This window comes from Mauremys reevesii, linkage group 7 (genome assembly GCF_016161935.1).
Source record: "Mauremys reevesii isolate NIE-2019 linkage group 7, ASM1616193v1, whole genome shotgun sequence".
NCBI classification, from domain to species: Eukaryota; Metazoa; Chordata; order Testudines; family Geoemydidae; genus Mauremys; species Mauremys reevesii.
In genome coordinates, this window is record NC_052629.1 from 11859099 (window position 1) to 11886373 (window position 27275).

At 42.0% G+C, this 27275-nt stretch overlaps 1 protein-coding gene across 3 annotated transcripts in view; it reads right to left on the bottom strand.

The window, feature by feature from the left end:
• Positions 1–26707, bottom strand: part of CCDC186 (coiled-coil domain containing 186) — a 52733-nt gene extending 26026 nt beyond the window's left edge. For 2 of the 3 annotated variants that reach the window (XM_039481358.1, XM_039481356.1), the window contains exons 1-3: positions 26561–26706; positions 3890–4604; positions 1040–1166 (exon numbers count right to left, since the gene is read on the bottom strand). In XM_039481358.1, the coding sequence (XP_039337292.1) occupies positions 1040–1166; positions 3890–4587 (825 nt within the window). In that variant the 5' untranslated portion in view covers positions 4588–4604; positions 26561–26706. Of the gene's footprint in view, positions 1–1039; positions 1167–3889; positions 4605–9527; positions 9629–26560 lie in introns of all 3 variants that reach the window. The other variant, XM_039481357.1, reaches the window with a different exon arrangement.
• Positions 26708–27275: the final 568 nt, after the last annotated feature.

Here is a 27275-nt window from a genome sequence, read left to right on the forward strand (position 1 = left end):
AACAATGCCTTAAGTCAGCGGTTCTCAAACTGTGGATCGGTCCTGACCCCATTTTAATGGGGTTGCCAGAGCTGTCTTAGACTTACTCGGGTCTGGGACCAAAGCCTGAGGGCTTCAGCACTCAGGTTACAGGCCCCCTGCCTGGAGCTGAAGTCCTTGGGCTTCAGCTTTGGCCCTGGTCATGTCGTAATTTTTATTGTCTGAAGGAGGTCACAGCGCAGTGAAGTTTGAGAACCCCTGCTTTAAGTGGTCAACAGCTGCAGCAGTCCCAGATTCAATTATAACTTTAGCCTTTAATCTTGAGATTATATATAGTTATCTATAGCTGGCAATTTGTATATAGTACAGTATTTAAACTAACAAATAAATAATCCTTAAAAGGTGGCCTCACACACGCTACAGAAAATTGTAATATAATTTTCAGATAAATGCAGTATACAGTGCATGACAAGGTTGTGTTCTGCAATTTGAGTATGAATCCTGGTGCTACCATTTAGTCATCCAGTCATCCTCAAATGGGAACTGAAGGCACTTACAGGATATGGATATATGAGATACCTATCTCATAGAGCTGGAAGGGACCCTGAAGGGTCATTGAGTCCAGCCCACTGCCTTCACTAGCAGGACCAAGTACTGATCTTTTGCACCAGATCCCTAAGAGGCCCCCTCAAGGATTGAACTCACAACCCTGGGTTTGGCAGGCCAATGCTAAAACTGCTGAGCTATCCCTCCCCCCCGAAAGGAGCCTAATACCCAGAGATGCTGAGCATGTGCCACTCCCATTGACTTCAATAGACTTAGATGCTTAACATTTCAGTGGTTTGAACCCAAAGATAGCAGTAAGTGCTTTCAACAAACTAATAAGGCTTCGTGGGATGGAAGAATGAGTCAATAAATGCCTGGGCTACATTAGCATCGGGAGTTTGTTCCCTCCCTCGCACACAGTGCTGGCTAGAAACTCCTACTAACATCAATGACAGTTAAATGCACAGGTCAACGAAAGGTTAGACAGCACAGTCAGCTCTTTTGTTTTCTGTACCTGTTTAATAATGTTGAGGTGCTGCTTTTCTGTTTCTGTTCGTTTTTTCAATTCATCTTTTAACTTGTCCTTTTCTGAACAAATATCCAAAATCAGTTCCTGATGCTTTTTGTTTTCTTTAATCAACCTGTAAAGATGAAAGAAAATTGCTTTGCTTTGGTGTCTGTGTGGAAGACAAGGAAAAGTGATCCGAACAATTGGGCACCGGTACTTTTTAACCCAGTTAAAAGCTTTGTTGCACTCCCCTATACGCAAGGCTTTTACAAAGAGCAGACAGACCCTTAGCTACACGGCAGCAATTGATGCTACACTAACAATGTGGCTGGCACTAACGTAAGTGATTACTTGCATGGTCTCCATCACCATGACACCAGAGTACTTCCAACACGTAAGGGTAGAGTCACAACAATGGATGTAAACATACAGATATTATCTTCATGTTACGGTTGTGTAGAGTGATATGACTTGCTCAAGGTCACACAGGAAGCCTGCAACACAGCCAGAAATCAAACCCAGTCAGGTCCCTTAACTACAAGATTGTCTTCCCTCCCCCACTCGTAGGTAGTTCAAATGTTTTAAAACAGTTTGTTCCTTTACAGCAGCAGTTCTCAACCAGGGGTACATGTACCCCAGCCTGAGGGTATGCAGAGGTCTTCCGGGGGCACATCAGCTCATCTAAATATGTGCCCAGTTTTACAACAGGTTACATAAAAAGCACTAGCGAAGTCAGTACAAACTAAAATTTCATACAGACAATGACTTTATACTGCTCTATAGACTATACACTGAAATGTACGTACAATATTTGTATTCAAATTGATTTATTTTCTGATTATATGGGAACAATGAGAAAGTAAGTACTAGTGTGCTGTGACACTTCTGTATTTTTAGGTCTGATTTTTTGTAAGCAAGTAGTTTAAGTGAGGTGGAACGTGGGGAGTACGCAAGACAAATCAGATTCCTGAAAGGGGTACAGCAGTCTGGGAAGGCTGAGAGCCCCTGCTTTACAGTATAGCAGATTGAAGGCTGAATCAAAGCTGTAGCCTAAATGATGGCATATGTGTGTTGAGATTATGGCTGCATACGGCAGCATTCCAGAAGTGATGCAGAAGGCTGTTATACCTATAACTCAGGGGTAAAGTTTTCAAAAGTGCCTCAGGGTCCCATTTACAAAGCACGTAGGAGTCTAAAGATGCAGACAGGCGCCAGGGGGGATTTTCAGAAGCACCTAAACAGGTTAGCTAACGCCAAGGCACTTAAGGGAGTGGAGGGAGTTGCAGAGCTCACTGTTTTGGAAAGAGTATAAAAAGGCAGAAGACAAGCAGCACTGGTTTGTCTGCATCTCTTTAAGACGGTGACCAGTACACAAGACTGATCTGCTGTAATCAAGTATTTACAAATGAGGGGCAGAGAAAACAAACAGGTAAAACCCAGCTAACTTGTTTGTACACAATACCCTGGAATTACTGCCATCTAGACACCCACTGCCTTCAACTCCCACTCCCCGAAACACTCCCAAATTCTTTGTAATTGCTTTATGCATAATGTACACATGCCAGACTCACAAAGTCACAGTTTTTTCCCACCACTTAGTGGAGCCAGGTTACCAAAATCACAGCAGATCTCTCCAGAATCCCATGCTCTGAATGGAAGTTCTCTCTGGGAGATGTTTTATTTTTTTTTTAAATGTGGTCAGCCATTACTGTGGTCACACAGTTCCTCCCACAAGAAGTTAATAAATATATAAATAAAAGCCACTTTCACTTCCAGCCCTGTCAGCAGAAAAGAGTTTAAAAAGGAAGGTTAGGTTTTTCTAGTGAGCAAATACCCCTCATGTTATACAGAGAAAGCAATATGAAAGATAAAAGGGGAACCAAGAATTCAAGCAGTGAGCCGAGAGAGAGTTTGAACAATCTTCATTCAGTAAAACTGAGTTAAACAATTCCAATACAATTCTTGTAGCAAACTTTGTACATATACAGTAAATTATAAATTTCAAAAGCTTTCCTGTAACTTATTAATTACTGTGTTACCAGATATCATTTCAATGTTATTTGATGCTTGAAGATGTATGCGTAAAAATAAAAGCCCTTAATTGTTTAAAGATTTCCTTTTCAAGCCTTCTTTTTAAAATCCAAACTTGGCCATCACAAACTGGCAGAGGAAACTTCAAGTTAACAAGGGGTAGCCACGTTAGTCTGGATCTGTAAAAAGCAACAGAGTCCTGTGGCACCTTTAAGACTAACAGATGTATTGGAGCATAAGCTTTCGTGGGTGAATACCCACTTCTTCAGTATTCACCCACAAAAGCTTATGCTGCAATACATCTGTTAGTCTTAAAGGTGCCACAGGACTCTGTTGCTTTTTTCAAGTTAACCATCATAACTGGTTTAACAATTGGAATAGCTGATGAAATTCTTCTGGAGGAGATGTAAGCATGAAACTGAATAAAAATTAGAGCGGATTAATTTATTGTATTTGACAAAGGATTCATGTCACCAGTACTTTGATGGACTTAAAAAGGAATTCTAACTAATGGTAGGCTAACTGACCAAGGATTTCAGATTAAGGATTAACAAATGTCTGTTCAGTTCCTGCCACATTCAACAAGAATGTTAGAGGTCTTGCTGTACTCATTGTACATATTTGTGAATTAAATTTAGAATCTTTATAGAGTTTTTGCTCCGCCGGCAGCACTCAGCTTTTTTTTTTGTTTGTTTGTTTGCTCCGCCAGCAAACAACTCCCCCTCCCCTCCACGTGTCCCGATATTTTCTTCCTCTCATCTGGTCAGCCTAGTAAGGTTACTCTTGCACACACTTATTTGTCCTGCGGTTAATCTAGATACTCACTTCTTTATAGTTTGCTCCTGTTGGAGGTATTTATCTTGCACACATTTTTCAAACGTTGCCAAGGCATGTTCACCCTTCCTCATTCCATTTGGGAGCTTACGCTCTTTCGTAAAATCTGTAGATAGTAGTTCAGATTCTATTTCTTCTAGCAAAGCCTCCTGTGATGATGATTGTTGTATTGTGGAAATAAGTTTCTTGGTGCAGTCTGTGTCATAGGGGCTTTCTGAATAGATTCTATTGCTAGATTTTTTCGTGAAGTCAGACTCCTCCCTTAGCTCCTGCAGTATTTCCATTAGGGATTGTTCTGTGCCATTACTTCTTGAAACCTGTTGTTCAAAACCTTCACCAGGCAAATGTTCTGCATTCACAGAGTCTTCTACTTGTCTTTCCGAACATGTATTAGCACAGCAGTCCCCACCTTCACCACAATCAGGTGAAAGCGGCAGCTCCTGTGCTTCAGTTATGGCTCCATCCCCTCTTATGTCGGTAGCTGTTACATTGTAGTTTGATGCCAACGATTTAGGTTCCCTTTCCAAGCTGGAATCCTCATCAACAGTATAACCAACATCTGAGCAGTCCTTCACTTCAGACGTCTTGCTTGTGCTCTCATTACTTGATGAGCCGGAAGGTGTATTGTCTTCCTTTGATAGATTGACCGGCTCCAGTATGCTCTGCATTCCCGGCAAACGCTCTTCCATCCTTCCGTTTTAGGAATCTAGAAAGAAAATTTGGACAATATATTACATTCAAAAAGTCAAGATTAAAATGGGGGAGAGGAAAAAATACTTGGTTGGAAGTTCAGACACTGAAGGAAGGAGAAGAATTTGGTTTTACATTGCCAATGATTAGCCAATGTTTTTGTCTGCTAAACATTTGAACATTCACTGTTTCAACAATTATAAATCTCTTATTTAAAAAAAGAAGATGTTCAGGGGACAGGGAAGGATATCAGACACTGAAATTTAACTTAATTTTTATGTAGTGGAGTTTTTTTTTCTCTCTTTCAATAACTCTTGCAGGAAACTGTAGAGGTGGCTAATGTTTTTTTCATTCTACGGTGTTTTTTTAAAAAAAAAATGAAGCACTTCCTGCTTTCAGATAAAAATAGCAAAAACAATGCTTCCAAAGAATAAAATACTGTAAAGGTTTCACTTTAAGCTTGCCAATGAAGGTGATTTAAAGACTCACAACAATGATTCCTTAGAGTACAAGGTTTCTTGCTATAGACTGGAAACCACCAGCCATCCATAACAATCCTTCAGGTAGTCCACAGGTTTTTCCTCTTTCACAGTCAGTGAGCGCACATACATACACTAGTTTCTCATCACCAGGTACTGACCAATCAGTTCTTTGCTTGTTGTGACCCTTGAGTACGTATGGAGGTCTCTAGACCCAGCAAACTGGAGGGGTTCTTTTCACCTTCTTCCTCACATGCAGCTGCAACCGATCAATGCCCAGCTACTGTATTTTCAGTCAGTCAGTCTCCAAGGAATTCCCTCAGGCTACACATGGCTTAGCTTCTGCTCAGCCCTTGCCATGCTGGCCAGCACCTTGAGCAGCAGCTTGTATGGCTTCAGCTATCACTAAACAAAAGGACATCTAGTTGGTTTCTCTTTTAGCTTGAATTAAGGGTGCTTAATACACCCATCAACTTTATCAGGTCTGTGATCCATAGCCACCCTTAATGCTTTCCACTATAATATGTAAATGCAGCTGGAAACAATGAGGAGCCACCTGCCCAGCTGTCTCTACTAGGAGGAGACAGGAACTACACCCAGGGATGGTAGCCAGCAGCTGCACAGGAGCTCCCAGCCATCAACAAGAGGAAAACGTACAGGAGAGCGGAGAGAGAGACAGACAGAGACAATTTATCGGAGGAGGAGCATGCCAGGGAGAGCATTAGATGCCCCGGCAACATGGACAGGGAAGCCTGTGGAGAATAGGAAGTTACAGAAACAGAACACATAGGAGAAAGATATACTGAAGACAACAGCAATCAGCTGTTTTCAAAAAGGACAACTCACTTTTCAGACCCTTTAAAAGAGACGCAAAACACTGTCCTCTCGTCACTTTCAACGCAAGATGCAATGCGCTGAAGCTGCTGAAGATTAAAGTCATCGGGAACAGGCGAGGAGATAGTCTGTGCCATCACAACTGAATGGGGGTGGCGTACAAGACACTATTACCATGTAGTCAGCACTACGAAAAAGTGAACCATGCCTGCTGCAGCTCCTTTGTTTTCACACAGCACTGGGGCCAATTCCTGTTGTACTCTTCCCCCAGTATCCCCTGTGCAATCTCTTCACAGATGTTCACGTTTCTGTGACTGGCTGCAGCTCTGTCTGCACAGTCTTGTCTCTCCACAGACCCAGGACCTCTGTCTACTCCAGGCAACTGCACATCTAGAGCATGTAACTGGCATGGTCAGTTGCTCACAAGGGAGAGCTGCACAGTGCGTTCACTTAGGTGGGCAATCAGGAAAAAGTATTTCAAAAATAAACATTAACATGTGGGAGGGGAGGGGGATGACTTCTGATCTCCATGACCCTGGCTTGGTGTTCACAACTGTGGCCAGAGTGGTCACTGTCAGGTACTGTGGGACAACTGCTGGAGGACTGTTATAGTCGACATAGGTCACACAGTGTCTACACTCACATTACATTGACCTCAATAGGTTGACCATGGCTCAACGCTGTTTGGGGAGGTGGTGTTACTGCATCGCTGTAGCAAGGTGTTTACATCAGGGAGTGACAAATTTGAGCATAGAACAAATAGGTTGACATAAGTTACCTTGTGTGAATCTAATTTGGTAGTTTAAACCAGGCCTAAAAAAGGAAGTCATACCAAAATAACAGTCTACATAAGGAGTCTTACTGTCCCACCTCGATCCAGGTCTCAGAGTCATAGACTAACACCAGAAGGGACCATCATGATCATCTAGTCTGACTTCCTGAACATCACAGGCCACAGAACCTCACCCACCCACCCCTGCAATAGGCCCACAACCTCTGGCTCAGTTATTTAAGTCCTCAAATGTTGATTTAAAGACTTCAAGTTTCAGAGTATCCACCATTTATTCTAGTTCAAGCCAGCAAGTGACCTGTTAGAAAGCCCAAGACCTATGGAACTCTTCATTTTGGTGTACATCTTAATATAAACTCCAGAAACAAATGTGTTTCAGCTGTCTTTCTCAGCACACTTTTGCACTGGGGAACATCTTTATGGTGCAACAGTTGGCTTTATGAAAGCAACATCTTGCTAGACAACATCATCAATGCTTTCTGTCCTGAGATAACAAAAAGAACATGAATCAGAGCCACGTGTTCAAAGTAACACACTTGCATTTCTATTAATCTTGCATCACAGCATCTGAACACAAAATCTACCTCTAAGTCTGCACGGATACGTCATCATTGGTTTTACTTCTGAGGCAATTTTATGTTGTTTTACATTGTGTATGCGGAAAATCTGGTGTACTCAGATTTGAACTGGCAACAATTTTTCACACAAATTGCATTTTTGTCCCCCCTTCCCAAAAAATGCAGTTTCAGTCAGCTAGAAACTATTTGTGAATTTGACACAAATTTGCTAAATACTTACAGGAGAAAGATTTTGGGACTTAGGCGCTATTCACAAAACAGAAGGTGGCGTTGCTGCTGCTGCCCAGACTGACTTATGTTTAGCCTGGTGGTTAGGGCACTTACCCAGCATGTGGGATGCCTGGGTTCTTTCAATCTCGTGTGTGGGGATAGAGAGTCAGTCAGTCACTGGAGAAGGGACATGAACTTGGGTCTCCCACCTTCCAGATTAGTGCCCTAACTATCAGGCAACGGAGTCACTTTCTCTGGCCCAGTGACTAATGGAACACCTTCAATAGGAGAGATAGAGGCCCCACATCAGAATATTCTACAGCCCAGTGGCTAAAGAATTCTCCTGCAGTGTATGAAACTGTGGATACGTCTACACTGGGGGGGAGGGGGGGGGGAAAACCACATTTCAATTAAAAAAAGGTGTGAGTCTCAGAACCCAGGTCTATAGACTCAGGCTTGCAGGCCTTGCACTACAGGGCTAAAAATAGCAAATGTAAGACTGGCAGTCCCACTCTTTTTGTGAATCTCTAACCCCTCATTTAATTTGATTTTTCATTTCGAGTCAAACAAACCATTTAGTATGTCCTGAAATTTGTCAACTTCTTCATTTAACTGAAATGTTTTTTAATTTAGTGTCGGTACAAACTGAATTTCTTTTCCATTTTTCTCATTTTATTTTCTTGCTTTTAACATTTGCATTTAGTTATGCAAAAATAACAGAAAAGGTTTAGAATAATTTGTGTTCCTAATGACACCTGCTATTTAGTGCATTCAGCACACACTTGCAGGGTCAATGTGCACATGCACACACACACCCCTCACGTGAAAACACCACAATATCCACTCTCCAGCTACTACAGCTTTCCACACACACACACACACACACACACAGGTTCTCATTCTCTTGATGGGGGTCACTTTCTCTTAACATTAGTCTGTGACCTTATTTTACAAAAAAAAAAAAATGGAAGCAAGAGAGAGAGACTAATAATATCCATTTTGTTAATAAGAGCAACAAAATACCACCACCTTGGCACATAACTTTGGTCTCCTATTCTATGCCTCATGGTGTACTCCTGAGGGCATTCTGTGCCAAAAAAAATTAAAATTCTGCACATAGGATTTCAAAATTCTGCATATTTTATCTGTTAAATAAATGTGGAGGCTCCAGCATAGCATTAGGGAGCACAGGACACTGGCTGCACGGAGGTGGGAGATCACTGTGTAGCTCCCGCCTGGGACACAGACTCAGCGGTGAGGCTGCACCCAACCCTGACATAGCGCAAGGACCGGGCCTGCCCCAGAAACACCCCAGCGCCCTGCCCCTCGATGCCAGGTGTACCAGACATGGGCAGGCAGGACCCAAGTGTGGAGGGGCTTAGTGTGGGGGGGAATCCAGGTGTAGGTTGAGAGGGTTCTGCGTGGGGCAATCTGGATACGGGCAGCTCAGTGGGGGATCTGGGTGTGTGTGTGAGGGGGATCTGGATGCACAGGGACTTGTTGAGGGGTTCTGGCTGCAATGATAATTGTACTCTGCAGGGGAGTCCAGGTGAAGGTGATTGGGGCTCAGCAGGTGATGGTTTGGGTGTGGGGAGCTCAGATGCTGGTGGAATGGGGATCAGTGGGGTGGGGATCCAGGTGCAGTTGGTTGGGGCTCCAGCTGGCTTGTTGGGGTGGTCCAGGTGCAGGGGAAATGGAGTTTGTTAAGGGGGTGGTTCTGGGTGCAGGGGGAGCGAGGCTCAGCAGGAGTGTCTGGATGCATGAGGGTAGGGCGGATGGGGGAGCAGCTCCCTGTACAGTGATCCCTCCGCCTGCAGCTGAGGAGCGATAGGCGTAGGAAGTGCGGGGAGAGGGAGGCAGTTTGCAGAGCTTCCTACAGCCAGGGGAGAAATCTGGGGGTGGGTCTGACACAGTCCCAGATGCCGTGCAGGGGAAGAGGAAGTCCCGTCCTCCCCAACCCAGCCAGGACTAGCAGATGAGCATGGCGCAGGATAAGAGCTACCAGTCAGGTCTTCCCCAGTCCTGCCTCCTGTCCCAAAGTGATTTACCTTTCTGCTGGCTGCCCTGGTCACCCGAAACATACTGCTGGGAAGGGTCATACGATCACTCTTGTAGCTTCCCTTTGCTTCCCCATCACAAAGTCAATTTTCTGCGGGGAAGCAAAGAAATCTTCAGGGGACAAATTCTGCACATGCGCAGTGGCGCAGAATTCCCCCAGGAATAATGGTAACCATGGATAATGTGTATGTTTAATGACAATTAAACATATAGGGAAACTATACAGAGACAAACACAAACATGCTAAAGGAGAAAAACCAGCAAATTCTGACATTTTAGGGTTTCCTGCTAATTTAATTGTTTCCCAAAACATAACATTAAAAAATACATATGTTTCTAGCCTTCCTGATAGTGAAGACTGTACTGAATCTTCATCCTTTTAAGTTTATAAACAGACTGAATTTGGGACAGGAGTGGGGCTGAAACTCATCTCAATAGGATGTGGTAACTCATTTTTTCATTTCAACTGCTAACATTTAAATGGAAAAAAATGCCAACATTTTTCATCATTTCACTGCTGAGCTTCATATCAGAAACTTCCATCCAATATGTTTACATAAGCATGGATGGCCATGCAATATCTATTTTGATATTTATGTAAAATAGCCTTTGCAAATGAATAGAACAAGGCAACAAATTTGAATATGTATACAGCAGAATACACCAGATACTCTTTCAATTATTGAAGCAATTACTTGCTACAGGGCTTGTAAATTAAGGAAAGAGATAGTCACCATTTTGTCAACTAAAGTGTGTTGGTAATGATACAGCATGTAAAATTTCAATAAAAACTTAGCCTAGCAGTAGCAGTTTTCTGAAAACAAACCTGACATTTTGGCTAATATCTATGATGCTGTCTACTGTGCCCTAATGTAGGTTGTCAGATGTCAGCGTGGTTATGGAAAAACAGAACACTGACACAAACTTATGACAAGATAAAGTATTCTATCGACCGCTATAGAGGTGGCATTTATTTATATAGTGTGTAAGCAAGTGGCGTGGTTAATCTCTAGCTGGCGTCAGCACATGACATGATTAATAGTCTATTAGTAACCATGACAGCTAACCATGTTTTGACTTTGCCAGATACCTAGATCCTGTAACTAGTCCATGGCACTTCGGTGCTCTGGCAGAACCCTCCAAGCATGCCTGTACCACTAGTATGACCAGTTCTCCTTCCTCCCAGGTCTCTACAGGGTAGGGCATTCTAAAGTGCATTGTCTCAACATTTCATTTTCCATGCATATCCTCCCAGCACTTTTGCCTCTGTGTCGCAGCCCATATGGGGTTAAGCAGCATGGATGGTGGAGATAAACAAATGTGGTTTGCAAAGGAGCTGCACAGTGGGGGGAGGGAGGAGAGGAGACCATTGCATGGACACAGTTCAACCAGACTTGATGTAAACGGACCAGATAAGAGCTTCAGACACTAATTACAAATAAATAAATAAATAAATAAAATAGAACAAAACAAATGGTACGTGGAGTGCGGACAAGTCTAAGCCTTCCACTTCAAAACCATAGCCCTGCTGATAAAGTAATAGTCACCAGTTTGGCACAGGACAAGAGAGAGAATGAATAAGATTTGCACAGGAGTAAAACACCCCCTCTCCATCATACTGACAGACGATAGCACAGCCATAAGTACTAACTCCATATTCCCAAATCCAAGCAGTCAAAAACCATAAGTCGGGCCTTCAAAATCATGATTTAATCATTTTTAAGTTTCTATTTTGCTTTCTGGTTTTTGAGATTTTAAGGTTCACATTGAAAGCTTTTCTCTCTAAGCATAAGGGCTAGAAACTGGCCTATTTTGTATAAATGAAAGCAGAGAGTCTCAAAATCACATGATTCCAGGAGCTCGAGCTTTAAGGGGGAAAAAACCACAAACCACTGAAAGGGTTGGTAACTCTACTAACTACTACTTTCGTGGGGATGCTACAACATCTTTGCATGCACCAGAGATGACTTGCAAATATTTTTCCTCTGCCACTTGATGGTATTTCCAAACTTTAAAATTTAATTTTGCAGGGCAGCACAATTGAGTTATGTTTTAAATATTGCCTTAGTACTTTGAGTCAGTAAAACTGCAGTTTCAGCAGCAGGTGGGAGACATGTAGTTTTTTTTGTTTTTGTTTTGTTAGTACCAGAGGATGGCCTGGCAAGAATGTGACAATTTTTGTTACTGATAGTAATCCCAGGTATTATCGTCCAACATAAAAAGTGCCAGCAGGAGCAACGTGGTGAGGGCAGCAAGAAGGACAATGACATCTGAACTCCCTGTGGGTACAAAGAGTGGGAAGCAAGGGGAGGAAATGAGGTACTAATTTGGTTTAATCTCATCGTTTAGATTTAGCAGTTTAGGGGTTTATACTGAGTCCTGTATTTCATTGACGTGTTTTCTGATAAATGGGTCTATATGAATTTCTGCTACACACAAGTCTGTGCAGGACTGAATTTTTCAATACACACAGCAATGCACACCCACGAGACAAGAATCATGTCTACGTTTATAAGTTCTGTTCTGTCTGCTAAAATGAGTAACACTTTTTTGGTGTGCATGACACACTCTGCTGTAGGAATGTTAGGGGGAAAGCAGACCTGGAAGTGGGTGGAGGGAAGATGGATCTAGACACTGACAAGGTCTTAGAAAGCTGAAGGATGCGTATTATTAATTCTGCTCTGAAGGTTGATGAAGAGGAACCTTGTTTTTCATTATTTCCTTTTAAATTGGATCTTAAAAATGCAGACTAATGTTATGATTACCACTTATGTAGCCTCTTAAGATTCAGCATTTATCACAATATTCAGAGTAAACTGGTTTAAAATCTTTGGGTCACATTTTGATCTTCAGCTGGAAAACTTAAGGCTTTTAAAGCTGGAAAACTGTCAACTTAAATATTTTGGAAATAAATATTTAAATAATGCATTTTTTTCCTTTTGCAGAGTGTATGCTGAATATTTTTTTAAGTTTCCTTTAAAAAAAGTTAAAGGGTTTTTCAGAGCCCCTTTAATGTTTATCATGGTCTTTTCAGCAAACAAGAAACTGATTATATAAATGGGAAAACAGTGAAGCTGATGATACACAAAATACTGTCAAATGCACAAACTGAAACTGTTTTGCTAGTGTCTTTCAGTGTCCACAATCTTAGAGGTGTGTTGTAACGATGGCCCTGCTTCCACAGTTAACTAGACTATCAATATCTTTAAAGTTAAGCATCTCTGCATTTGCAGGACCATGGCCTTTTCCAAGTATAAAATTTCAGATAATATCATTTCAAGTTGAAGGTGTCAATTTAGAAAATACTTAAGTAAAAATATTTATTTTTCTGCTAGTCTTTTGTCTGACCCAGAGCACTTTTGCTGAGATTGAAGTGCCCTCAAATCCACTCGGGAATTTTTTAAAAAGTTTAATATATTTATTGGAATCATTTAACACAGTAGTGGCCTGATCTGCACAGTATGGACCCGATCTGCAAAGTCTCTCATGTTGGTAGCCCTACTGGTCTGCAAATTTAAGCCCTTAACTTGTTTATCCATTTATGTCTGATCTACCCCATGGCAATTATTCAACTTTGATTCTTATCCAAGGTTCACTCCCATACTCTTGCAAACTGACAACCAACTTTACAGCACCCTGTTAACTTCACTTTAAGAAATGTAATAAGCAAAGGATTTGGTGGGTTTTTTAATACAATGTCTGTCAGACACTGATTTTTAATGTTATTTTGTAGTGAGAAATTAAATCATAAAGGAAGAGCACAAGAGTAAGTTTATGCTTGCACAACCATGTGACGGATCATAGTAATAAGTTTATCATGCTGAATTACTACATGAGGAAAGTATCTGTGATTACATGTTAAATGTCAGTACCTGAACTAAAAAATATTTTTCAAGTCTGCCGAAAATAATAATAAGCTTAAGGAAATTCACTCACTGAAAACTAGAGGACGCAGATAGCATTTGTTTAACACATTTTCAAATTAAACTCTGATTAACTTATTATTCTAGAACCAAAATAATGCATGACATACTAGGCTGTGAGAGATTCAACTTTAACTTGCAATGGTAACTGCGCAGACCAGACCTTATCTTAAGATTTCTTCAGAGGGACTCATTTATACCCTCCAATTTTAAACAGCAAAGTCCTTAAACTATTTAGATCCTTTGTTTATATTCATAGTCCCTTCTCAAAACCTGTGTTGACCAACAACCTACTGCTCCTGTGACTTTTAAAGATTGCATTTTGTCAACGTCAATTCCCTTAAAAATCATCATAGAATATAGAAGCAACCACCTCTAAGCAGTAATCCTTCAAATGCTCCGCAACTTCCACTAATCCTCCATATTCCCAACCCCACAAGCTCAGAAATTAGAGGACATACTATAAGATTTTTTTTTAAACCTGAATTGCACATAAAATAGATAAAAGTAAATTAATGTGTAGCTTGCTCTGCTGGTCTCTGGGAGAGGGGACTATTCATCGTCTCTCCCTGCTGGGTGGTAGGGTCATTCCCCTCTATTGGCATCTGTTTTTCTCTTCCTCTCCCTCCTACTGATGAGTGGAAGAAAGATCTACTTTTTCCTTCTCTTTCTCTATTATTAGTGGCCAGGACTGTGGGGCAGCTGTCTTCTCCACAGCAAAGAACTGGTTGCCTGTTCTACATGGTGCAGACTCTCTCTCCTTTCTGTGCAAAGATCCCCATAAAGTCAGGTCCACTTGCTCCTCCAACTCAAGTAATGCTCATTTGGTCTGCATAACACTCGCTCAGGCAGACTGCCCATCAGCACACATGGCCAGCAGAACCCAATAATAAGGTTAGAGGGAAAGAATGGCATCTTCATGCTGCTTACGGGAATCATGAATGGTACTCAAAGATGTTAGGTGCATGGCACCTGCATATCATTCAAATACACCTCTACCCCGATATAACGTGACCCGATATAACACAAATTCAGATATAACGTGGTAAAGCAGCGCTCCAGGAGGGGCGGGGCTGCACACACCGGTGGATCAAAGCAAGTTCGATATAACGCGGTTTCACCTATAACGCAGTAAGATTTTTTGGCTCCCGAGGACAGCGTTATATCAAGGTAGAGGTACTGTCGAAGCTGAATCCAGAACACAGTTCTCTAACCACAGGAGTTGTAGCACTTTAAGTACACCAGGGCACTTAAACTGGTACAAACCTCTCCCCCTCGCCCCCAGCATGGATGTAGTTATCGCATAAAACACTTTTATATTGATATAGCCATTCCCATATGGAAAAGAAAACAAGCTACTGGGATAAAGTACAAAAAGTATATCATCAGCCCTTCGTGGTTAGACAAGAAGGTGGTTAAAAGACATGTGCCTGGTCCTTGCTAGTGCTTCCAGCTGTTACTATTCCTGGCAGAGCTGCAACAGTGGTGAAAGGAAATATATAGAAATTCTAGCCTAGACCTAGCCTTATTGAGCTGAAGAACAGAAGCCAGAGTCCCTCTTGGAGCATGGGTTGCATGATTTCTTTTATTAGATATACTTGGGAATCTCTACATATCAAGTATCAGAGGGGGAGCCGTGTTAGTCTGGATCTGTAAAAGCAGCAAAGAATCCTGTGGCACCTTATAGACTAACAGATGTTTTGGAGCATGAGCTTTCGTGGGTGAATACCCACTTCGTCGGATGCACACACCAACAAAAAATTAAAGTTACTCATTCTTTAAGGCAGGCTTGTGATGTAAAATTAATGGTAAAATTCTGCTTTGGATGGGACTTATAGAAGCTGGTCCTGAAGCCAGATGGCAAACTTGAATCAAGAAGGAAAATCAGCTGCATTATGTGTAGGCTATGGTACAGTTCACCACACTTTAGAATACTTTTCTCTATATTTTTCCAGCGTCGTTGCTTCTGACACAGTAAGGCAGGACTAGTACACCCTTCAAAGCAGTTGAAGCCAATTGTCACTGGTTTCACTCTTACAGGAACTCATCTGTGGGCAAATGGTCCAAAAAGAATCCATGGCTTTTCCTGACTCTTCCATTAGCAAATATAAGCAATATGACTTCTATTTCTATGAGTAAATTGCATGCATTACTGCACTTACTTTGAAAACTTGTGGTTACAGGTCATATAGTGTTGCAACACAATTTCCTAATCCAAATGAAAAAAAAAAAAAAAAAAAGGAGGGAGAACTCCACTCACAAATTAAGGATTGCTTTAAAGCATACCAGATGTGTTTGACGTATTCTGCTCCACCTGGTATAAACAAAACATCACCTTTGTTAATTAGAGAAAAGAACTAAGTGGCCTGATTTTCAAAAGTACTAAGCACCCGGTGCTCCCATTGACTTCACAGTGTGTTATGGTTGGCTCGGTACCTCTGAAAGTCAGGCCACAAGATTCCAAATGCATCCTCAGCTGAAATTCAACCTCTTTTTGTTAAAATGGAATGTAGTTTATCTATGTCTGCAAGCTGCACTTTGAATTTTATCAAGATATTGTTCCACTAAGAAAATATTTTATCTGTACATTTACTGACTTAATTCTCCAAAACTCATGTTAAAATATGTCAGTTTTATAAGTCTATATGAACCTGCAAACTCTCCTTAAAATTATTCTTCACTGTGATGTCTGCAACGAGAGCCAGTTATAAATTATTTTATTAATTCTTTTTTGCCCCATTATGATGTGCACATGCCTAAACTGAGTAACTGGTCTTATTGCTATAACTAACCCTTTACTTTCCTCCCACCTTCTTTTTTCCTATCATTTGCTACCATCACTCGTTTCTTCCATTCTGATAGTAGGCCTCAATCTTGCAAGATGATCTGCACAAATGGGCCCCCTACATAGAAGCACTTTTCTGCCAAGGAAACAATTGTTAAAGCTAATGAAACAACAGTGATCTTAGTTACACTGGGAACATTTGTAAGCATTTTTCTGCTGCAGTACAATCTAGAGTGGATGTTGCAGGGTAGACAGGTGTCGCAACCCTATACATAGTTATGGTTCTGAATGGCCAATTGTCGGTCCGCGGCCATCTTGCTCTGCTAAAAGGACAAGGCAGCCTCCATCTTGGACCAGGTTCTTGTTCCACAGGAGAGGGCAGAGACCTAATTCCACCCAGCAACACCGTGGTGTCGTGTGCAACCCTGAGATGCAGTGTGCAACATTCTAGTGCTGTGTGCATTTTCCCGCTCTTTTTGCTTGGTCATCTAGGGGTCAGGCTAGTGCCTTGTGCAGAAATGCCTGTGTGCCGTGTGCAGATCCTATTGGCGTGGGGGGCAACAGTTCGGAGCCTGAAGGGTGTAGGAGCCAGGGACCAATCAGATGCTGACACGAGTGAGTGAGACCCTTCGAATAAAACTATGCTTCCCACCAAAATTTTTGTGGAGTGTCCGCGTGTTAGCTGAAGGGCCTGATCAACCTTTCAGCCAGGGTCTCCTCCGGTTATAGCTAGCTCGTGTCGCGTCGCTTTGGATTTGTCATTTTGGATTTATTTCTATCAGCTCGTCATGCTTCTGGTGTCTGTCCTGCTGGTCAGCTGCGCCTGGAGTGCGGTATTTGCATTCTAATTTCTGACATTTTTGCTTACCTAGCTTCCTATCTTTTTTCCCCCTCCCTAACTCGGTACCAAGTGTGTATATAGTATATGAAAGTTAAATTGTTGTATTTTATAGTATTTGGCTAATGATTGCTCAGTTGTTTAGTTTGTAAATCTGTTCTGGGTTCTTAGTAGATAGTTAACTATAGACTGTTTTAAGTTGTGTAAGTTACTGCTCTGTCTTTGTGTGGAGTGCTTGGTGCTGGGTGCTGTCTCCATCTGGGCATTAGCTGACCAAGGGGTTTCTGTCCCCGCGGTCTGAGTGAGTGGAATCTGCACAATCGCAGCCGCACCACACTCTGGGTAAAACCCTTAGTGTGAAAGCAAGGGCGGTTGAGGCAGTGGCCCGTGGGTCCCTTTTCTGTGTTGCACCGGGCACCGCTCTGACGAACCCGAATTTCCTCCTTGTGTAACTGGTGCATGTCTGTCCACTCAGTGTGAAGCAGTGAGCAGTATAGATTTGTATGTTAATGATTTTTTTGGTGTGTTTGTATTTTTGATAACATCCCAGCTAAGAACTGCCCCCTCCCTCGGCCCAATTTGTAACTCTCCCCCAAATAAACGCAGCCACTTGGCTTTAAACTTTATTCTGGTCCAGCCTGTTTTTCCTCTCCCAATACCAAAGCTATTCGAACCCGGATTGGTTTCAGACAACAGGGTTCAGGTATTTACCACATCAGATCATCCAGCTCCTACGACCTGTCTACACTACAGCTTCCATCACCAGGAAAACCTATCAATGTAGTTTCCAACTCCTCCAAAAATAAAAGCTGCGTATAAGTATCTACGGGATAATTTATTTATAAAGCTGTTTCTGTGTTCAAGGATTCTGAGCAATCAATCCCCTACTCCAAATGGAAATACAAAAAAAAAAAAAAAAGACAAGATAATTTAGTCTTTGTAAGGGTATATCTACACTACCCGCCGGATCGGCAGGCAGCGATCACTCCAGCAAGGATCGATTTGTCGTGTCTAATCTAGACGCAATAAATCAACCCTTGAGCTCTCTTCCATCAACTCCTATACTCCACCGCCACGAGGCGCAGGCAGAGTCAATGGGGGAGCGGAAGCAGTCGATCCACCATGGTGAAGACAACATGGTAAGTCAATCTAAGTATGTTGACTTCAGCGACATTATTCACGTAGCTGAAATTACATAACTTAGATCGATTCCACTCCCCCCACACCCAGCGTAGACCAGGCCTAATACAGAATAGGGTGAAGGATTTGTTTATTTGGGGGAGAGGGGGAGGAAGTGTTAATTGTTAAGGTTAATTGGATGGAAAGTATTCAGAGTTTATAAGATTGTTTAGAATTTTCTTGATGAACGTACACAGTAGCTAGCAAATTCAAAATAAGACTGGAAATGATTATGTGAAAAGACCTTCATTAACAGCACTAAGTATTATTAGCAAGCCCATAACTGTTCAGATAAATTAGCTCTATGTAGAAATTTTCTCCTAGTAATACCATAGTACCGAATATCATTCCATGTCCTTTTACACCATCCTGTGTATCAACACCTTAGAAAGGCTATTGTAAAATTAAAAATATATTTTCCACTATCCTTTAAAAAGTTACTCTACTACAATACACAAAAACAGAATTAAAATATTATCAAGGATCTGACAACTGATAGAAACAAGGAAACTTGTAATTACAACTGTCACTTTGTTACTAATTCAATCTATTATACTTAGTTACTAACTATTAGAAAAACAAACCCACATGATGTAGATGCGATGTAGCATGGTCTACACTTCATCACACAGTAGTAATTTTACACTAGGGTAGTATTAAAAGGATTAATGATTTGATACTACAAAATATTCTGAATTTTATATAATTATGTGATTTGTGGTAAAAAAAATTAAACTTTAATTTAAAGCCATGGGTTTCATGGGCCAAGGTCACTAACTATAATTACCGGTATTTAATTAGGAAAAGAAACAGGTCATCATGTCCAATCAGTGTCTATGAAATGTATAGATATGCATTTGTCATCAGAGCAGGCTTTATGACACATGTACTGTACACGTACTGCAGTCTAACAATTAAAATTGAACAGAGAGCTCTTGCAGCTTGGACTATAAGACAGCTACATTATTACCCCAAATCTCAAAGCATTCCCTCAGTAAAAGGGCTGAACACATCTTTGTACTTCAGTAGTTCCACCAGTCGGCGGGGGCGGGGGGGTGTTGTTTTTTAGTAGAACAGGATATCTTCAGTTACTGTTTTATGTTCATTGCATAGATCAAGACGACTAGATTTCCTGTTCTATTTCCAAGTCAATAATACATCACATCTTTAATTTGCATGATGTCTTTCATACAAGCTGCATCTCAACAAACTTTATTGAATTAAACAATACTACCAGAGGTAAATGAGAGAGAATTTAAGTGGTAAAGGCAAGGGAGAAAAATGTGTTTTTAAACCAAGATTCATAAGGAGATGAGGAATCAATTAACTGGAGAAATAAAGAAATTGTGTTCTACGTGACAAGAATTACAGAGGAGAGCCTCTCATACAGGTCCATCAGTTATGGCTATAATTAATATTGTGCATTATTAGGTTAGCGCAGGGGTAGGCAACCTATGGCACGTGTGCCGAAGGCAGCACACAAGCTGATTTTCAGTGGCACTCACACTGCCCAGGTCCTGGCCACCGGTCTGGGGGCTCTGCATTTTAATTTAATTTTAAATGAAGTTTCTTAAACATTTTAAAAACCTTACTTTACATACAACAATAGTTTAGTTATATATTATAGACTTATAGAAAGAGACCTTCTAAAAACAACATTAAAATGTATTAATGGCATGCAAAACCTTAAATTCGAGTGAATAAATGAAGACTCGACACACCACTTCTGAAAGGTTGCTGACCCCTGGGTTAGCATATTTTATTCTCTCTCTAGTATGCTTGCTGCTAGGTGTGTACACACACACACACACACACACACACACACACACACTAGAGTTGACAATTATGGTCAGAGCATGTGCAGAACTGACAGAGAAGAGACTGCTGCCAGGAGTTCAAAGAAGAAACAAAGGTCCATGAAATCAGTTACAGCAAGTCTATGGAGGATTTTAACAACAAAGGGAGGGTTGGAATCACATCCTTAAATAAATATTGGGCCCGTGGGTGCTGTTTGAAGATGATGCTCATATAATCATGAGGGTTTTGGTACATGTGAAAGGGCAGGTGGAATCTGGAGAGATGGGACGCAGAGAGGCCAGGGCAGAGGACTGTGCAATAGTCAAGAAGAGGGGAGTAAAAAGGGATACTTTCAGATAAGATGGAATTGAGTCAGTGACTCATATAGGCATCATTGTGGTTGCAGCGGTGATAGACACCAAACAGCAATGAGGTTACAGAAGTGTAAGCAAACTGACAGTCAGAGTCAAGGAGAGTTATGCTCGATTGCCAACTGGCTTCTCAAGAGTTAGACTGGCTTCAGTAACCTGTTAACGATCATAACAAACTCTGCATCTAGACTGGCCAGCAACTCCCATCAGCTCGATGGCTCAATTTTCTGCATGTTTTCAGCAGCAAAATCATGCACTTTTGCATCTGCTCCTGTCTCAACTCTGATTTTGGTTGGTAAGATAGATGAATGATTCTAGAGAGATACCTAAGTTATAGTAGTAACTGCCTTTTTAGCAGTACAGATTCCTAGGGTTCTAGCCAATTGTCATCTTGGGGAAATTATGTTCTGTCAGTCTAAAATTTCCCTTATAGGTTCAAGATTTCCCCCTCCCTCCCACACACTTCCGCCCTTTATAAAACAAGCACAAAACCCTACTCAGTAATACTGTTAGTGCAGATCAGTTGCTGTGACCCAAATTATGCAGCTACCAATGATATCACAATAGTGAGCTCTATAGCAAATATAATGAACTCCAAACATACTAGACATAATAAAATATGCTAACCTAATAATGCATAATATTTTTATTATAGATATGATTGAGCCACCCATTTCTGACTGAGAACTTCATTAAATCATAAAGCTCTAGACACACCAATTATTTTGTAGCATGGACAGCTTAATAATACAGAGAGTCTCATGCACTCCTCCTCTTACTGCTGGGAGAATTCTGTGCCACTGCACAATGCAGAATTTGCACAGAAATTAATGTTCTGTGCAGAATTTACTCCCCTCAACCCCGGAAATGAGCTGCTGGCGGGATGGCTGCCACTAAGGGCCGCTGGACGTGGCAGAGCCCAGCTCCCCAACCCACAAATAGAAGACACTGCCAGAGGGATGGGGTAAGAGCTACAAGCCTGGGACCCAGCATCAGGCTGTTTCTCCCTCTGGCTCCCTGAGCTCTAGGGGTGTAGGAGGTGCATGCAAGTATCTGGGCTGGGGAGAAGGGGCTCACAGGTGGGCTTTGGGGGGTGTGAGTGTCTGAGTGGGCTGGGACCCGACCGCTGGACTCTGAGGCAAGAGGGGTGCAAGTGTCTGGCCCCCAAGCTGCACTCCAGGGGAGAGGTGGCAGAGAAACAGGAAACTGGGTTGTTATATGGGTTTCTTTAACTCTCTACTTCGGGGGGACAAATGTTTTTTGTGTCTGTATTGTTACAGACATAGTTGCTGACTTTATTTTTAAATAAATTATAAAAATTGAAACTGGAATGATTATATAGTGTTATTTGGACAAATAAAATATGCAAAATTTTAAAATACTGTATTGTGCACAGAATTTATTTTTTTGGCGCAGAATTTCCCCATGATTATTCTTTCCCATTTATAACCACACGGACCACTTCCCCTGCTCACTCAAAAACTGCATGGACCACTTATTCCTAGCCCTAATTGTGTAACATCCCTGTGGCAATTGCAGCGATTGCTCACACAGAAGGATAATATGGGGAAAGTCTTTAATGTATTTTAGTGATATTTTAATGGAATTTAAAAGCTCAAAACAAGATAAAGAGACATCACCCTGTGATCAACTAGCTGGCAGTCACTGGTCCACAAACAGCAGTCTGAGAACCTGTGTGTTTAAAATAAAGAATTGTTTCTGCCACCTCTTGTACTGCATGCAATTCTTCCCAGGACAGCTAGTTTGATCATATTATTGTACCACTTGGCAGCGTTCACTTTGCTTGCTGATTTCCAACATAAAGCCAGCAATCCTGTACTAAGTTCCATCCCATTGTTTCAGAACAGAGTATGTATGAAAGACACCATGTAAAATAAAGTTGTAGTTTAGTTGTGTGTACTAAATAAGATAAGAATGATATATTCCATGCACGGAACAAGAGTAGAATATGCCTCTCTGTGCTGGTATACGTGTATGTAAGCACCATTAAGGAAAAGTGCTTGAGCTCAACATGATTACAGATAAGATGGTTTCTAACATGGTTTGGCTTCAACTAAACCATGTTTAAAATCTGTGTTTTAAAGGTCTTTACTTAATATAGTATAACTTTCTATTTCCCTTTTTGATTGAGATAAGTAGTTTATTACCGTTATTACTATTTAGACAGCGCAGGTCTAGGCAAATTGGCAGTAAAACCACCTGAGCTCTGTATACACTAGCACTCCTTTCAGTGGTAGGGCAAAAGTAGGAGATTTCTCAAAATTTGCTACTGTAAGACATTAGTCCTAATCATGGTTACTCCAAACATCACTTACTTGGCTCATGGAGGTAGAACTAAACTCTGTTACAGGCTGCCTGTCTACACAGGGAAAGTCAAAGAGGATTGTAACCATGGTCAGGGCACAATTCTGTCTGTAACAGGAATAGAAAAGTCTATTGTATATTAAGGCTGTAATAGTGCTCTAAACACAAGTATAAGTTGACACAGCTCTCTGTGTAGACAAGGCCTCACTGTGCTATGAGCACTACGCTTCAGCAGATGGGAGGGATAAGGGTAGACTGGCAGCGTACATAAAAGCAAGGAAGTCTGATATTCTCAATTATCATTTTTATTGAATTGTTTTTAATCATATATTTTAATGGTTGCAGGTTGCTCCATTTCAGTGCTGAGGTGCAAAACTCAGTACTATATATCTTCAAAGCACTATGACTCATTCTAAAGGAATTGGAAAACAAGATATGCTCTTTTAACCGGGTTTTCTTTGCTTGTGTCACAATTTGTGCATTATCTTAGTGTATATTTTTAACATGATTCCTTTGAGGTACCTCTGAGTTTTTCTCCATATCTTGCAAAGGCTTCATATTGTGATCTGATTGATGTTTTGGCAGTGAAGATAAACTTTAACATATTTAGGTTTACCATTGGGGCTGGATTTGTTACAATTACAATGCAAGTGGCACTGGGCAACCAGAGTCTGTTAATATTTAGTCTATCTGGTTCCAAGGTTAGTGTACATGTGATGGTCAAAGTGGATCTATTCATAATTGTTGGGGGGGGGTAATCCTACAATCCTAGCAAGGGGGCTGGCCTGAGGCCCCAAAACTGTAATCTTTAAACAGGGTTTGGAAACAGCCTTTAAGCTCTAAGGGCTTGCATACAAAAGGGAGGGGAGGGACAATCAGATAAATAATCCTTCACTGGGGGAGTTGCAGCAGTGCAGAAACATATTTCTTAATTTTCCCAGTGTAGAAAAGACCTAGCACCCTCCTAGCTAAACTGACACACTCCTAACCCAATCTGGTCTTTTCTATACTGTTCAGCCACCCATGTCTGAAACCAGCGCCGCCCCACTGGCAACAGCCCTAGTATAGCCTTGCTGCAGTAGCAGCATTTTAGCTACCATGTCATCCAGACCTGCTCTGGGCAGGGGTGAATGACACAGTTGTTGAAGTGCCAATTAACCCCTAGTAACCTGTCTATGTGAGAGCTCACCCCCTTCCCCCCCCCCCCATTGCTAGTTACAGCACTGTAGCATCCTGAGTTGGCTAGGTCAGTGGGTTTTCAACCTTTTTTAATTTGCAGACCCCTAAAAATTTTTGAACAGAGGTGCCAGACCCCTTTGGAAATCTTAGACATAGTCTGCAGACTCCCAAGGGCGTGCAGACCACAGGTTGAAAACCACTGGACTAAGTCATGGCTTGAGACAGTGTGTACTAAAATGGATTTTTAATTAAAGGGGTTTCCAAAAGTTGCTACAACCCTGCAAGTCCAAAGTTATAGAACAGTTGAAATATGGTACTGTTCCATATATAATGATCAGTCAGAATCATGTGTTAACTATGCTGGAGCATTACTATATTATAACAAGGCCCCCCTGCAAACTTTTAAAAGTGCGGCTGAGACCAAAATATCAGTGCTCAGGAGACCCAGATAAGTGAATAAGCTTTAAAGGTAAATTCATTAACAGAGGTCTGTTAAAGATGAGTAGTATAGTGGGCACACAATATTCACTTTTAAAATATAAATCTCATGTGCTCCCAGGAGTTAGGAACTATAAGAACCTATGCAAGAAAACAAGATCTCAATTCCCATGAGCACATGAGATTTTACATTTTAAAAGCGATTACTGAGTGCACACTTGTCCACACTTCTGTATAGCCAGTTTCACTGTTCCCCCTGTATAGTCAGTTTATCAGTTTCCCCTGTTCATGGTCTTCCAAAGAGCAACAGCACAGAAATATACATTGTTTTTTAAAATAAAGCAGGAAAATGTGACTGTATTCTATTCCAGAAGTTAGCAGGGAAGACTCAAAGGAAATGAAACTACTTTTTAAAATTCTTTATTTTTATAAAGCCAACTAGATTTCACCTGAATAATGTCCCTTTATAGTTAGCATCTCTAAATTTGATATTATGAAGCACTCTGGCATTTTTGTAATGAGTGCTGCATTATTAGTATTATACTGTATTATTTTACCTTTCATAAAGGAAATTCTACTATAAGAAAAAGTAAACGAGACAACAAAAATAAGAGTACTGTATTAAAAATAAATAAAAGGGCAGATTGGGGTCTTCATGTGTAAAATCAATCCCGCAAAGCAACGTGCCCAGGTCTTCACAATGTCTCTCTGAGGTTACTGGAACTCTCTGTGGGTTTAAAGGGTCCACCTGTGTAGATTGCTTTCTCAGGATCAGAGCTAAAAATATGGACTATGCAAACAGAATTTTTCCTCTTGCCTGCGTTGCAGTAAAACCTCCCATTTTTAAACTTGGAGCTTCAGACAACTCTTATAAGTAAAAGTGGAAAATACATATTGTACTGCAGTAAACCTGCAAGGTAAAAAAAAAAATCCCTTCATGTAAGCTATCCCATGGCCTTCACGTAGTTTTACCACAAAAACTGCAATTGTATAGTAGAAGCTCCAAATGCAGAAACAATGGGAAGGCTTTGTACACTCTATGCATTAGGGCAGTAAAAATATAATGAACATTTTCCACAGAGGAAAAACAAACAAACTGGGGGGGGGATCAGACAATACACAGCAGGAGCTATACAATTTAAAGCTTCTGAATGAGGAAATGGTATGAAGCTGCCTAGTCAGGACTTTAACCTCCTTGTATTCAATTTCATTTTGCTTTTTTTCCCTCTCCTAAACTTGATCCTCGCCCACAGAGGCCACAAGTTACTGATATCACTCCTACTACAGCTACCTGGATTCCTTTGTAACAGATTCACTGAAATCTCATAGGAGGTAGCAATTGAAAAGACCACACACAAAAGCTCAAATTAAATGTTGTCTGCTGTAGTTTCCACTGTACAGAATAACCAGTTAATATTTTATTATATTAAAGCAATAATTAAATCTTGCCATTTTATGATTAGTTTTCAATGCACATTTAGGGGCAGCTCTGGCTCTCAGTATTTAGAGAAACATCAAAGCTCCTTAGGGTTTTATTACCTAATAACTTTAGGTACTTTGGGGAAGGAAATAAAAGTACTAAGCTGTGAGACAACTCCGTAGGCAGCTGCACACCGGCATCATCGGTGACGAGCCTATTCAAGAACATTAACCGAGACATCTCTAGAATGCTGACTAGCAAGAAAGTCAGGACTCCTGGGTTCCCTCTTCCTCAGTCACTGTTTGACCTCTATTTGTAGGCGTCCCTGGATCAGTTGCTATAGTCAGGTTTCCCTAACTCCCAGGCAGAGGGGGAACTTCAACAACCAGCCCGTGAATAAAGCGCTGCGAGATTAGACAAGAGAAGCTGGAGAACCATAAAACATCCGTATGATCCTATCTCCCTTGCCCACACCAGGCATCCCCAGCCAACACGTCCTGCAAGGGGGCGGGAGCAGTGCCCTAAACATCAGGGATTAAAACTCTCCAGCAGCAAACTAGGGAGGTGAACCAGCGAAGCAAGTACAACGTGGGGCGCAGCGATCAGGCAGGGCCGGCCCCCTACGGAGAGCTGGGGAGGGAGACAGGGGGCTGAAATGCACCGAGCCAAGCTACATTTCAACCCTCCCTGCCCCAGTCCCACTGATTATTACCAAAGCCTCCCGATTCTGACTTGAAAGCAGCCCCAGCCCCGGCCCCGGCCTCTTACCAGCTGGTTAGGAGGGTGGGAGCCAGGGCGGCAGCAGCGGCGGCAGCTCCCCCATGGCCGCGGCGGGGTCCCCCCGTTTTTCCTCCTCCTACGGCAGCTCCCGGGCGCAGCTAAGAGCTGACACATCAACAAAGATGGCTGCCGCAGACAGCCAACCCGCCTCCGCCGGGAGGGAGGCGGGGCTAGTGCTGGCGCGCTGCCCGCAGTGGGCCTGGCCTGAGCGTCTCTGGCAGCCGGGGAGAAGCTTGTTGACAGGGCGGGGTGTGTGGGAAGGGTTCACCTGTTTCCCTGCCCCACCTTTCTGCATTGCACTTCCCCCGCTCTTAGTCACAAGCCCTGAGGCTAGCAAAGGCCTAGGGGGATGCTGAACTGCAGCACGAATCCGACTGGGGGATGCCTCCCACTGGCACCTGTTTCAGGCTCCAGTGCCTTATGAAGGAGGAACCACAACTCCCCTGAGGGCTTGTCTACATTTACAGCACTGCAGGATTGCTTCTCCTGGCAGTGTAGTTTAGCCACCTCCCGGAGAGGCCCTAGATATGGGAGGAGCGCTCCTGTCAACACAGGGCTGTCTGCACTGGGGGTTAGGTCAGTGTAGCGATGTTGCTTGGGGTGTGGAAAATCTACACCCCTGACTGACGCAGTTACACTGACATAAGTTGGTATCATAGACCGAGCCTTAGTATCTTCTTAGTACTCCTTTACTGCGTTATTC